General features: G+C 64.3%; 1 protein-coding gene across 1 annotated transcript; it reads left to right on the top strand.

Moving 5' to 3' along the window:
* The first annotated feature begins 72 nt into the window (after positions 1 to 72).
* EFNA2 (ephrin A2) lies at positions 73 to 13,950 on the top strand. The gene is made up of 4 exons (XM_034997242.1): positions 73 to 254; positions 9,226 to 9,539; positions 11,779 to 11,844; positions 12,629 to 13,950. Exons 1-4 carry the CDS (start codon positions 112 to 114, stop codon positions 12,748 to 12,750), a joined length of 645 nt encoding a protein of 214 aa, XP_034853133.1. The 5' UTR covers positions 73 to 111; the 3' UTR covers positions 12,751 to 13,950.
* The last annotated feature ends 391 nt before the right edge of the window (positions 13,951 to 14,341 follow it).

Below are 14,341 nucleotides of genomic sequence, written 5' to 3'. Positions count from 1 at the left end.
CCGGCGCGCCCTCCTCCCGCCCGCCCGCTCGGCGGCGGCGGCGGCGGCGGAGGAGGCGGAGACGGCTGGCAGGCGGCGGCCAGGCGAGCGCGGGGCGGCCGGACCGGGGCCATGGCGCCCTCGCAGCGCCCGCTGCTGCCGCTGCTCCTCCTGCTGCTGCCGCTGCCGCCGCCGCCGCCCCTCGCGCGCGCCCAGGACGCCGCCCGCGCCAACTCGGACCGCTACGCCGTCTACTGGAACCGCAGCAACCCCAGGTGAGCGCGGCGGCGCGCGGGGACGCGGCGCCGGCCGCCCCCCGCCCCCGCCCCCGCCCCCGCCCCAGCTCGGGGACGGCCCCCGCGCGCTCCGCCTCGGCAGCGGGGGCGCCGGGTCCCGCGGGAGCCCCCGGGGAGTTCCGGCGCCCTGGAGTTCGGGGGACTCCCGCTCCGCGTGCATCCTCCACCAGCCGCCCCCTCCCAGGGCGCCCCACTGGACGCCCTGTGTGCCCCGAGCGCCGCTGGCCCCCGGAGTTGGGGGACCCCCTCCGGCACCCTCAGGAGCTGCGCAGCCTGAGTGCCTTCCCCGGACTTGGGGGTCCCCCATCCTGGGGCCTCTCCGGGGACCCCTGCCAGCATCGGAGTTCGTGGAGATCCCCGGGGAACCTTGTCGCTGAACCGTGCCAGGTGGGGGACCGTGGCCCCCAGGGCAAGGGCACCCTGGGTGCATCCTGCCGGTGGGTCCCCACATGAACTTGGGGAAGTTAATATATTCCTCCCGACCGGCCCATAACTGCCTTCACTCCAGGGGGTACCCGGTCCTAGCTTTGTAGAGATGGGGAGACTGAGGCACTGAGGGGTTTGGGGCGGCAGTCCTGGGAGTCTTGACCCGGTAGCACCTCTCACGTCCTCCTGGCGCTGATGGGGAAACCGAGGCACAGGATGGCTGAGTGGCTGGCTCAAGGTCACGGTGAGGGGTGCCGAGCTGGGGTGGGGACCCAGGTGGCCTCGTGCCCAGCCTGCTGCGGTTGGCCGAGGTGTCCTGCCTGTCCGCACATCCTCCTCGGCGTCTAGTGCTAAGTGCAATTTGGGGGCAGCAGAAGTCCCTGTTAATCGGTGTGGGAAAAGTTTGCTGGTGATTGACCACGTCCTGGACATCGGCAGAAGCCTCTGGGCCATCTCTGGCTCTCGAAGGCTGGAGTGGGCTGGAGGTCCCATGGGAGATGGGGCTCGGAGCGCCTATGGCTTTGGGGTCAGTCCCAGCACTCCCGGTCACACCGTGTTCCCAGGGCTGGCTGGGCTGAGCATCGGAGTCAGGGAGGCCAGCCTCCCCGCTTCCTGTCCCTCTGCCACTGGTCACTTTCCCTCTGTGTCAAGTGCCGGCCCAGACACCCTCCAGAGCCCACTGTCCCCTGCCATCCCGATACTGTCCCCTGGCGTCCTGCATCCTCGGGCAGAAAGTTGCATAAAGGGCTGTCTTTGAGGCAGACTCTGGGACAAGGGTAGCCAGTGTCCTGCCGCGGGGGGCAGGGAGCGCACCCAGACACCCCCTTAGTTGCCCAGCTGTGGGGTTGGGCCCTGGGGCGGAGGGCAGAGACCCCGGGCTGCAGAGGGACAGCCAGGCCACTGCGGAGCGGGTTCCCTGAGCCGCCTGCCCTGCCGGTCACATGTGGGTTTGATTAAGGGCTCTTCCCTGCGGCTGAGCGGGGGAGCCCAGCGGGCATGGGGGGCCCCCCACTGGGTGGGGGGGCCCAGTGGGCGGGGGGATGCCCAGCATGCAGGGGGCCCAGCGAGCAGGGGGTGCTGCGGGCGGGGGGGCCAGCGAGTTGGGGGGCAGCGGGCAGGGCTTTCCTGGCCCAAGTTTTTGGTTTCAGCTTTGGAATCTCCGTCCCAGGCATAGCCTGTCCTTTGTTCTAGCAAACCCCAAACACATGGGGAGCCTCAGATGGGGACAGAAGGGGGTGGCTGGGGCTGCCTGCGGCCCCCCCTGCCCCGGGGCTGTGGGCAGGACCCCGGCCGGGGGAGGGAGGAAGCCCCCGGTGCCTGGCTCTGGCCGGCCGCTTGGACACCTCCTGTTGCCAAGCTGACAGCCCTGTTCTGACCAGCTGACCGAAGGCCTCGGTGGCCTAGGGACCCCCCAGGAGGTTTGCCATCCCGGGGTGGCTGGCCTGGAACCCGGGCCGGGGGACAGGGTGTGTGCTGGACACGGGAGGAAGGGTGGTGTTGGGCCTCAGGTCCACGGGCAGCCAGGAATGGCGATTTCCCAAAAGTGCCGGTCCCGGGGACAGCGGCCTGGGGTGGAGGTGCAGGGTCAGCGAGCAGGCCTGACGCAGGAGGCAGTCCCACGGGCAGGACACGAGACCCAGGCCTGGTTGGGTTAGTAACAGATCAGCGGTGGTGGCAGGTGGAGATGGGGAAGCGCAAGGGCAGGGGGGCCGTGCCCGGGAGAGAGGGGCACGCACAAAAGGCCGGCAAGGAGGGGGTCAGAGCGAGGGCTGGGCACACTGGAGGGGGGGACGGGCGGTCAGCGGGGGAGCTGAGCGACGGATGTACTCCAAGGGGGAGCGGGGACAGGCGCAGACACTCGCGCCCGGCGGCCTCGCACCTGCACCAAGGCACTGAGTATGCGGCTCTGTGGCCCAATGACTCTCCCGCTGCGCAGTGCTCTCCCCGCACTCTGACGGCGGGCGGGCGCTGCCGAGGGAGCCCAGCACCCACCGTCGCCGCCGTGGTAGGGCGGGGCCCTGCGGTCCGGTCCAGCCACCAGGCCCCGCTCCCGCACAGGCCGGCTCTCGGCCGTCTGTCCGGCTGGCCCCCACCTGGTCGCCCCGGGGCCGGCCGCTCGGTGTCCAGGCTGGGGGTCCTGGGCCAGCCGCCCTCTGGCAGGGCTGTGTGCCGCTGAGCAGGGAAGCTTTGGGTGCGCCCCTCCGCCTCCGGCCGTGTGTCCCTGTGGAGCTTCGGGTTTTTGTCCGGGACACGCGGGGGTGCTGGGGGCCCCCGGAGGTGCGGTGTGTGTGCGGTGCCCGCTCGGATCCGTGTGGCGGGGTGATGCGTGTGCTCCGTGTGCACGGGGCCCTGGCTCTGGCGTGTTTGCACAGTGTGTCTGTGTGGGGAACGTACGTGGTGTCTGGGGGCGCACGTGCGTCTCTGCGTGTGCATATTTGTGCAGAGGGAGCACGGGGCCGTCCGGGGGGCGCACACATGTGTCTTTAGCGTATCTGGGAGTGGAGTGCACGTGTGTGTCTGCGTGTGCGGCCCGGCCCTGGCTGTCCCAGAGCCTCCGCGGAGGCGGCAGACCGTCCACACGGATGGCGGCACGGCTTGCTGCCCCCGTGCGCCCCGTGGTTCCTCCTCTGTCCCCTCCTGGAGCTGGCTGGGTCCTCGCCAGGGGGACGTGCATCGGTCCCGGGGGCCCTGCGCCTCCCGTGGTGCAGAGGAGCCATCGAGGTCCAGAGCTGGCCCCACGCAGGGCGCCCGCCGCCCCCAAGAGTGCTCCACCCGATTGGAGACCTGCCGCCCGAGTGGCCGCAGAGGCGCTGATGCGGGCTGGGCTCGGGGCTCGGAGCCCACCCTACCCAGGCAGGCCGGGCTTCAGCCGCCTGCCCTCACGTGGGGCTCGTGTGCCCTTGAACGGGGTTTCGTGTGCTTCTGCGTTGGGGGGGTGCGGATAGGAACATGGCGACTCGAGAAGCATCTTCCCCACGGCGGAGGTGCCGGGCATCTCTGGGCCCCATGGCCCTGCAGCCTCGCCTGGGCCTCTGGGGAGAAACGGCTTTGACTGGGCGATGCCGTATTTTGCTGTATGAGGGTTTTTTGTTTTGTTCGAGAGAGGGTAGCATGTCTGGCTTTCAGGGCTTGGAGAGCGAGGCCCCATGGGTCTGGGGCCTCGGGGCCGGAGGGCGGGGCCCGGGGATGCTGTGGGGAGCCCGAGAAACCTGGGCACGACCCCTGTGGAGTGGGGCCATGCAGCTCACGGAGCAAGGCCTGTGTGGCTGGGCAAGCGGCAGCCGTGACCCCTGGAGCTCAGAGGGAAACCCAGGCAGCTCCTGTGGGCAAAAATGGGGGGCCTCTGGGGCTGGGCCCCACGTTTGCACTGACAGGGACCGTGCCCCCCAAGAGCAGGGTGAGGGGCAGCGGTGCACGATGGGGTGTGGGATGGGGCACAGCGCTGAGGCACCCCAGCTGCTGGGGGCCGGGCAACGTCTGTCCAGGCCTGAAGCTGGGGTTCTGACGGGCGGGGGAGTCCTCCCTGTCCCCAGCCTCTGTCCCTCCCCACCGTGGACTGCCCTGGGCAGCGTCCACGTGCAGATGAAGACCGAGGCTTGGTGGCCGAGGCCCCGGACTGACTGTATCTGCAGCGGCTCTTGGCCTCCGCCTGCCTGGGGGCGCAGACCCCGGGCCCCCCGGCAGGGTCCTCAGGACCACGGGTGGAGGTTGCTCTTGGGATGGCAGGTGCATTAATGGCGGTCTGGGAGGCAGTGTTTCCGAGGGCCCGGCCCGCAACCCCTAAGCCAGGCCCATGTTTTCCCCATGACAACCCCCATGGCCCTTCCGCCCTCCTCAGGAAGCGGGGACACAGCCAGCCTTGCCCCGTGGTGTGGCTCTGGGGGGGGTTTCTCTTTTGGAGGTGGGCCCAGAGGGAGGGCTTGGCCGTGTCCCCCCCACCGGCTGCCGTGCCGGGGAAGGGGACAGCCACCTTTGTGCCTCCACACAGCGGAAAGCCAGATGTGCCCAGCACAGATGCTGGCCAGGTCTTAACCTTGGCCAGACTCTGAACTCTGGCGGGCCGGCCCTGGCCGGGGTCTCGCCCCCATGCAGACTGTCTTGCCCGACGGGTCAGAGGGCTCAGCCGCCTGCCGGACCTGGGGACCATGGCTTCGAGGGGCTCCGTCCACCACGTGAGCCCGGCCGTCCCCTCAACTGTCCCCCGCCGCAGCCCTGCACCCTGTGTGACCTGCCCACCCCGCTATGCGTCCACCTCCCGGCGCTGGGCGGGGGCTGGGGGGAGGGGGGAGTGACTCATCCATGGCCACGGGGAATTCAGGCCCCATCGGATGTCCCCCCGCTCCTAGAGGCAGCCGTGTCTGCAGCTGGCTAAGGAGCACCTTGGGGGGCAGGGGGTGTCCGAGACCTGCATGCACCCGGGCCCCGGCCTACCTGAGACCGAGGCCCAGAGGTGGGGCTGACCCTGTGGCCCCCCGCCCCCACTTTTTGTGCCCACCCTGCCTCATTGTTTTTACCTCTTGCTTCAGGTTGTCCCCTGCACACAGGAGGCCATGCTCATCCTGACGCAGGCTGACCCTGCACCCCCTTGGGGCCCGTTTTTGGAGGCCCCGCCCAGCTCCCCAGCTCTAGGAGAAAGGTGGCCAGGTCTCAGATGGGGGAGATGTCTTCCTGACCCCTCAGAAAGCTAGGGGTGGGTGCTGAGGTCTTGGGGGCCCCCCTGGGAGGGGGAGGGTCTGGCCCTGCCCCCAGCCTGGGCCTCGGGCCCCTGCTGCCCTCTTAGGGCTGGCCTGGGCCTGTTCTTTGCTGGGATCTTGATACGGGCATCTGTCGGCCCCTTCGCTGTGAGCCGGGATTGGGTTCAGACCAGGAAGATGGTCCCGAGTGCCACAGGGGTGCACAGGGCCTTGGTGTGCTGCCCGCCTCACCCCTGCCTCAGTTTCTGGTCTGGGGAGGCGGCACAGCCCTCCCGCCCCCACCCCCATTTTGGGTGAGACTCCTAATTAGTTGCTTTGCTATTAGCGTCTAATGACTTGACAATGGCCCGATTGAAACTAATTAGCTGCAGGCCCGCGGTTGGCAGGGTGGGGGAGGGTGGAGGGCAGGGTTGGGTCCATCAGGGGCTGGGAGGGCTGCCTGGAGGAGTGCACACTGGCAGGCAGCCTGGCAGGGTGAACAGGAGCAGGGGCGAAGGTGTGGCAGGGGAGGGGGATGGGTGTACGTCTGAAAGCCTCAGGAGCTCTCTGTCTGGGAACCCATCCCAAGTCAGTCATTAACCCCTTAGTGAGAATTGCTGTCTCTATCTGCGGCTCCCATGGAGCATTTGCACATCATGCTTCCGCACGATGATGAGAGAAAATGCAAGCTTTGTCTTGCTTGCACCGGCTTGGTTTTGGGGTTGGGCCCCTCCCCCGCACAGGCGCCACCCTGAGCAGGGGCCAGGCGCCCGCCCCTGGTTTGCCCGCCAACTTGGAACTGGGAATGCCAACGCAGCAAGCCCATCGCTATTTTAGAGCCGGGGAGGGGAAAAAATGGTCCACTTAGGCCGCCAGAGCTTGGGTGGGGGTGCCTCTAGGACCCATCTGCCTGGGGTCCTCGCCCCACTGTGGGCCTCTGTTTGCTTCCTAGGACTCCAGCAGCTCAAAGACCTTGAGTCTTTGGGCCTGTGCTGGCAGCGAGGGAAGGGGTGAGGAGGAGGTGGACCCCCATGGTCCAGGAGAGCAGACAGCAGACTATGTAAAGGGAAAAGTATGATGATGTTGAACGAGATATGGGATGAGGTGCAAGTGGCGGGTGCCAGGCAGTGGGGAGAGCATGTGCAAAGGCCCTGGGGTTGGAACAGGAGCAGCAGGAAGGCAGGTGTGGCTAGAAGGGAGTGAGCTGGGAGCAAGCACAGGGCAACCAGGGTGCGGACAGTGGGGCCTTTGGGCCTCATGACCTGGGAGGACTGTGGGTTTTATTCTGAGCGATGGGGAGCTTTGAGCCAGTGGATCACAAGGTCTGATTTACATTCAGGAAAGTGAGCCCTGGATTTTGGGAGGCCAGGAGCCTGGCCTGCCTGGAGGGGCCCACGCATCCAGCCGCTGAACAAGCAAAGCAGCCTCGGTTTCGGACGTTTTTTGGAAGATGAAACGGGAGGGGAGAATGATGTTGGTCCGATGCAGGGGAGGAAGGCAGACATCCTGGGAGAAGCACAGGCAGGGGCGGTGTGGGGAGAGCTGGTGATGCTTCGGCAGCCCCACTCTCCAGAGTCCATTCGTCTTGAGAAAGGCCCTGCAGAGAGCTAGGCTCTCCTCTTTCAAGCTGAGTGTGTATCCCCTGCATCATGCCAGGGATGAGAGGGGAAACTGAGGACCAGAGGGGGCCAGGGCCAGGACGTCATCACCTTCAGCTTGGCCCTACACTCCCTGTCGCGCACCCCCCTCCTCCCCCTCCCCACCAACCCCGTGGTTTCCCTATCTCCACCTCCCCTGCAGGGCTGGGCATGGGTAGTCCTGGCAAGCGCTTGGCCATGGCTGTCATCGATTGGCTGATCAATGGGGCTTTCAATGGGCTGGGAAGGAGCAAAAATTACTTTTGAAAAAGCCTGGAGTGGCTTTTGCATCGATCTCGCCCAAGCGGCTGGAGAACACAGCCAGTCTGCAAGACACCCCTGCTTGGCCAGCTGAGGGGCAGCCCCAGGGGCGGGCAGCGTCGCTGCCTGACCCTGTCCCAGGGCTGCCCTGCCTCTGGGCAGGGCCTACTGTGTACATGCTTGGAGATCCCCCGTCAGCCTCTGTATGGCCTCGCTGTGCAGAGCTGGAAACTGAGGCTTTGAGAATGAACCACGAGACCTAGCTGGGTGCAGACTTGTGTCTGAACACGGAACTCTCTGCTGCCCCATCTGACCCCACTTCCGGAGTCTCTTTGCTTTACACACTGAATCTGTAAACACCATCCCACCTCTGTGGGGGTGGGCTGAGCTCCCCATTCCTGGACAAGCCCACGAGCAGGGAAGGGGTTGCTGGTGAATCTGCTCCCTCCGACGCTCTGACCAGGAATTCTTGGCGCCTCCGTCTCAGCCACAGGCTTGAAATCACGAAATCTCTCTTGTCAGACTGGGAAACTGAGGCACAAGCGAGCAAGGTCTCCTGCTTGCCTCACTCCCACCTCTGGAGCCCCAGGAGCCCTCTCCCTGACCTGGTGCAGAGCCTCAGGGGCCACAGGGAGGCCCACCGACGCCATCTGATAATCCAGCCGCCCCTTCAGGTGCCCGCTGTGCCGGTCAGTACGCCCAGCATGGGGTCCACACCGCCGCTCCCTCGGACTGGCGCGGCTGACACGGTGGGCACAGAGGCATGGCATGGCCACGCTGGGATCCAAGGAGCCGGGGCCCTCCCTGCCGTGGACCCTCCCTGGGGCTCAGCTTCCAAGCCTGTATAGAGAGGGAGAAGGGGCAGCCTGGGGAGCCTGCTCCCAACCCTCCCCTGCTCGGGCCTTTTATCTGCTAATAAGCTCCTCTCCGGAGGCACCCTTGTCCCACCTCACATGACAGGGACCCAGGGGACCATGCCCGGGAGATCTAAGGCCTCCTGGCCCTCTAGCCTGAGGCAGTGCTGGTGGGGGGAGCCGCCTGTCCCTCTCCCAGCCGACCTCCCTCCTCGCCAGATGAGGCTGGGTCTGGGGGAGGCCGTGGCTCCCCAAGGAAGGGGTGCAGGCTGCATGGCAGGTGCAACCTCCAGGGCAAAGGCTGGGAAGCAGGGCTGAGGGGCAGAGGTGTCGGGACTGGGGGAACCTGAGGGGGTGACCAAGAGGTTGGAGGGGGCAGTTGCCAAATTCTAGAGGCTCTGGAGGGAGGATCCTGGACTTGCTAGGGTCACAGGGGACTGAAGGAGTTGAGGCTGGGGGGTCCAGCCCAGAGCAACTCTGAGCTGGTCTGGGGAGGCCTTCACGCCAAGCCCTGCCCCCCCGCAGGGACACTGAGGCTAGGAGAGGGGTCAGAACTAGCCCCGGGGGGCCCCAAACACTCAGCCTGTGTCCCCACACCACCTTGTACCTTCTTGGCAGGCAGATCTACAGAAGGAAAGCTACGGGGGCTGCACGTGGGGGGCAGCATGGGGTGCTGCCTGGAGGAGGGGACATGCAGTCAAGCAATAGCGTTTTTCCGGAGAGGGCCTTGATAATGGGGGCACAGCCTGCTTGCCACAGAAGGGCCCAGATGTCCGGCCTGCGCAAGGGAGAGGGGGTCCCAGTCGCGCGACACCTGCTTGGGGGCCTGCGGTTACCCAGAATGCCTGGCGACCGCCCCTCCTCCCCAACCCCCACCTGCTTGTGGGCGGGAGGCGCAGGGCGCCCGCGGCGGCCTGGAGTGGAGGGCGTGCGGTGCGGGGTGCGAGGCGGGCACGTGGGCTCGCGCCCTGGAACTTGTCCCCGTTCTCCCGGCCCCCCCCCGGCCCCCCAGCCCCCGCCCCCTGCACTGACCCAGCCCCCCCTCCTGCCTCCCTCCCCCCCCGACCGGCCCCCCCACGCGCGGACCGCCGGGCCGCAGGTTCCACGCGGGCGCGGCGGACGACGGCGGGGGCTACACGGTAGAGGTGAGCATCAACGACTACCTGGACATCTACTGCCCGCACTACGGGGCGCCGCTGCCGCCGGCCGAGCGCATGGAGCGCTACGTGCTCTACATGGTCAACGGCGAGGGCCACGCCTCCTGCGACCACCGGCAGCGGGGCTTCAGGCGCTGGGAGTGCAACCGGCCCGCGGCGCCCGGGGGGCCGCTCAAGTTCTCCGAGAAGTTCCAGCTCTTCACGCCCTTCTCCCTGGGCTTCGAGTTCCGCCCCGGCCACGCGTACTACTACATCTGTGAGTGCGCGGGGGCCCCCGGGGGCCGGGGGCGGGGGGGGCGGGGAGGAGAGGTCGCGGGAAGGGAGGTGGGGACACGGGCGGAGGGGGCCAGCGGAGGGGGCTGCGGGGGCCGGGGGCGCCGGGGCTGGTGGGGGAGAGCGGGGGCATGTGTGCTGGTGCTGGAGGCGGAGGCTGGGTATGGGGAGATGGGGTCTGGGCTGGACTGTACTCCTGGGCCCCCCTCATCCTGCCCCGGCCTTTGTCTCCCTGGGGTCAAGCTCTTGAATGGTATCATCCTTCCAGCAAGCCCCAGAGGCCTCACTCTCAAGAGCCCCCATTTTGCAAATGGGGAAACTGAGGCTCAGAGCGGAGTTGAGAGTCCAAACCCACAGCTTCCCTTCTGCGATCTCAGTTTCTGGATCAGGCCACTGGGCCTCTGGGTTGGGGGAACGGATGGCCCCACCATCAGCTTGTTCCATACTTAGACCAGGGGTGCCCCCACCATTGCAGCGAGGAGGGAAACAGGCATAGGGAGTCTGGTGGGGGAGGGGAGCATGGTCAAAGCCAGGGGGGAGGGCAGAGCCTGTGTTCTGCCCATCACACCCTGGCTCGGGCAGGGGTCTCCCAGGCCCTCCCCCAGCATCCTCCCCTCCCGAGTCTGCCCCCATCAGGCCCACCTGGCCCAAGATTCCCCAGGGACCGTGGAAGCTGCTTTTCAAGGCTTGGGGACACTCAGGCACGCAAAACCCCAGGCTGAGGGTAGGCTGCCCCCGGCTCTGCTGCGCATCAGGGGGGTCCCAAAGGGCCTCCGTGTTCCTCTCCATAAAGTACTGATGGCAGGGTCTGGGGAGGCAGGAGCACAGCAGAGCTGGGCCTGGGTTCGAGACCGGATCTTGCTGTGGTCTTGGCAGTTCTTTACTCTCCATGAACCTTAGCCAGGAACCTGGGAGTCTGGGCATTGCCCCCCACCAACACGGGGGCCTCTGGGAGCCCAACTTGTCATTGGGCGGATGCCTCTTCAGAGGCGCTGAAGCACTGAGGGATCGTGGGGATCCCCATTCCTCAGCATCTTGGGGGCCTCTAGGGAGCCAGGTGGGGAGCGGGGCTCTGCCCCCCGGGGCTGTGGGAGAGGCAGCCCCTCGCCCCCCTCATTCCTGCTGCGTCAGATTAAACTGAGAAGGCCCCATTCTTCCTTTCTGCTCTATTTGGATTTTTTCCTTTTAATTCAAGGAAGAAACGGGTGGAGGAAGGGGGAAGAAGGTGTTTAAATTAAGTCCTCGTAATATAAGAAAAATTACATTTTTTCTTTCCAGGACGGGAGTTTCGTAAAGATAATTATTGTACTTACCCGTCCTGTCTTTATGACGAATGTTATTTTTATTTCGTGCTTTTTTATCTTCATCTCCTGGCGTGAGGGGCTTTTGGGGGGGGTGGGCAGAGGGGGCAGCCAGCGTGAGGACAGGCGGTCCGGGCTATTTCCATGTGCGTGAACGGGCTTCACGTATGTGGAACCCCACTGGCCCCCACCGGCCTCCAGGCCTCCTTCCCCTCCCTGTCCTGCGCCCCAAGTCCCCTTCCCTCATGACTCATTGCTGGTGCTGCTCTACCACCCCCGTCCCCTGCAGGGTGCTTGCCATGTGGGCCAAGAAGCAGGGAGCAATAATGGGGGGATTTTAGGCATGAGGACCGAATGTGCTTCTGCCTCCCTGTGGCCTCCAGCAGGGTGGGTGTCTTTCCGGGGGAGGTGGGGAAGCAGCCTCTCTCCCAGGGGTTACTGGCTTCTGTTGGCTCCCAGATGGAGGACATCATTTCCAAAGCCCTTACTGTGTGACAGATGAGGCCCAGATAGAGGGTGACTTGCCCACAGGCACCAGAGAGCAGGTATTTGATCCCAGATCAATCATTTGGTTATAGTGATTTTTTTGCTGATCCATTCAAAACAACCGTATTTTTGTTTATCACCTTTGAACCTTGCCCTGTGTTGCCTTGGGGTGAGATGGAACCAGGCAGACACCCCCATTCTCTGGGGTCAGGGTTCAGCAAAGGGAGGGGCAGGGGGAGTGTGCAGGAGGACTTCTGGGAAATAGAGGGCATTGTGTCTGGGGCTTTGATGTGTGATTAGGAGTTTTATGGATGGAAACTCCCATAGCCTTGGTCCAGGGTTGAGTTACCAGTGCGGGGAAGGCGATATAGCCCCAGGAGGTCTCTGGCACTGACAGCCCCCTACTCCGCCAATCCCCATCCTCCTCTCTTCCAGCTGCCACGCCACCCAATGTTGTGGACCGACCCTGCCTGAGGCTGAAGGTCTATGTTCGGCCGACTAGTAAGTGCTCAGGGCGCCACCCCTGTGTCCTGAACCCACAGAACCACTCAGTGGTCAGCAGAGCAGAGTTCTCAGACCACAGCCCTGGGAGTCCCACGACCTCAGCCGTGGCTGGGGCAGCCCCTGCCCCGAGCCTCCGTTTCCCCATCTGTAAATGAGGACAACATTTCAGACATTTTTTTTTTAAGATTTTATTTATTTATTGACAGAGAGAGACACAGTGAGAGAGGGAACACAAGCAAGGGGGAGTGGGAGAGGGAGAAGCAGGCTTCTCGCGGAGCAGGGAGCCCGAGGTGGGACTCGATCCCAGGACCCTGGGACCATGACCTGAGCCGAAGGCAGTTGCTCAACAACTGAGCCACCCAGGCGCCCAACATTCCAGACATTTAAGAGTGAAGGTGAAGTGCAGGACCCGGCCCTGTGCTGAGGCCATAGCCCCCTTTCATCCAAGAGTGAGCATCAGGAAAGTTCCCGAGATAGACCTAAGGGCCCGTGCCCTGAGCTCTTGAAACATCATAGCCACATCCAAAGAAAAGGGGGTCTCCGCAGCCCCTTGTGACCTCACCCAGGTGCCAGGCACACATGCCGGGGCACCTGCTGTTTGTCATGCTCTGCACAGGAGGCCCAGCCCCAGTGAAGATGGTCAGAAATGTCCCAGCTGAGGTGCGGCTGAGGTTGATAAGCTCCAGGAAGCCGAATGAGGGTGTGGGGGTGCAGATGGTTAGGGAGGGGGTGAGGGGGGTTGGGGCCACCTGATGACCATTCTGTCTCCGTGTCCCCCCAGACGAGACCCTGTACGAGGCCCCTGAGCCCATCTTCACCAGCAATAACTCATGCAGCGGCTTGGGCAGCTGTCGGCTCGTCCTCAGCACTGTCCCTGTGCTGTGGACCCTCCTGGGCTCCTAGTCCCAGCCCACCTGGATGCCCCGCCTAGAGACTGGATAGAGACTCCAATTCTCCCACGACTGGTGCTGCCCCTGCCAGGCAGGGGGCCGTCCACCGCCCCAGGGCCAGTCCTGGGGGTGTGTGGCTGAGGACCCCGAGGCCCGAGAGGCCGGGTAGCTGGCCAGACCCTGGCCAGGCCAGCTCTTCTAGAGTTCTGGAGAACCCAAGAACCTCTCAGCAGTGTTTTTCTTTTATGGCAGAATCAGAAAGACTTGAGTTTTTAATTTAATTTATTCCTTGCTGTTGCCAGTGACTTTCGGAAGGAAACAGAATGGGCGGGGCGGGGCAGGGGGTGGGGGGGCGTATGGCCCCCTGGGGCATGGGCATCAGGAGACCCCTGGTCTGGTCACTCCATTTGTTGGGTCCGGGCTGGAGCCCACCCTGGACCTCCCACGCACCCTTGGGACAGGCCGGTCTGAGACGGAAGGGTGAGTGACAAGTGCCCCCCAGGCCCGGGTCCAGGAATCGGAGCCCGCCTCAGACCCTTGTGCCCTGCCCTACCCTCCTTGCTCCTGGTGATCCTTTCCCAGAGTGGAAATCCAGGATGTTTCACCGGGGGGCCCCTTCAGAGTCACAGCCCCCCGAGTCTTAGAACTGCTTGCCCCCCTCCCCCCAGCCTCACCTGATCACCTCGAGGCCAAGAAGACATGACATTTCTGTAAATAGAGCCAGCAAGTATATACTGTGATTTATTTTTACTGTATGCCTAAGGACGTCCTGGAAAGTTTCTTTTTTCTCACCCCTTCTTGGGAGAGGGGCACCTTTTTTTTTTGGCGGGGGTGGGGGGGTGGGGGGACTTTTTAGAGTAGAAGCCACACTTCGCAATAAGCTGGATTGTCTGTCGGAGCCCCTCCCCCTACTCTAGGACCTAATGACGTTTATAAGAGAAAACAGGACAAAGCAGAATGTGGGGGCCACCCCCAGAAAAAGACACCCCCCTGACACTTTAAAGAAGCAAACAGCATTTATATGGATTTCATATTTCTACCCGCCTTTCCTGATCTGTGTTTTCTATATATTATATATACGTATATGTCGTGCGGCCACCATGAGGCTCAGGCACGCCGGGTGGGCTTTCGTAGGGCAGCGCGGGCTTCCCCCTCCGTTGCGATCAACTTTGGATTCTGTATTTTTTTATAATAAAACGAGCATAAACCTCAAGGGTGTGCATGTGTGTTTGGGCCCACTGACCCCAATTGGAGGGGCACATGGACTGCAACTTTGGAGTTGTGGCTGGACTCCCCTGGGGAGGGGTGTCTTCGAGGAGCATCTGGGGTCAATCATGATGGGTTCTTGGGCGGTTTGGAGGCCAGGCCCTGGGATGAGCGTTTTACGGGGCGCTGTCCTTCATTGCCCTCCTTGGCCCTCAGTTCCCCCCCCTGAGAAATGGGAATAAGCCCCCTCTCCCCCCTGGGGCAGCTGGGAGGAGGGAGGGAAGAGACTGTGAACTCAGCAGGAACAAGTCGGAAGCCAGGACCCCAGGGCTGATCAAGGCCCCCTGCTCCCTCCTCCATGCTGGGGTTCAGATTCCATCATGGCTCTTTCAGGATCC

This window comes from Mirounga leonina, unplaced genomic scaffold (assembly GCF_011800145.1).
Source record: "Mirounga leonina isolate KUSES-001 unplaced genomic scaffold, KU_Mleo_1.0 Mir_94, whole genome shotgun sequence".
Lineage (NCBI taxonomy): Eukaryota > Metazoa > Chordata > Mammalia > Carnivora > Phocidae > Mirounga > Mirounga leonina.
The sequence above is the reverse complement of the archived record's forward strand: the minus strand, read 5'-3'. Positions and strand labels throughout refer to the sequence as shown.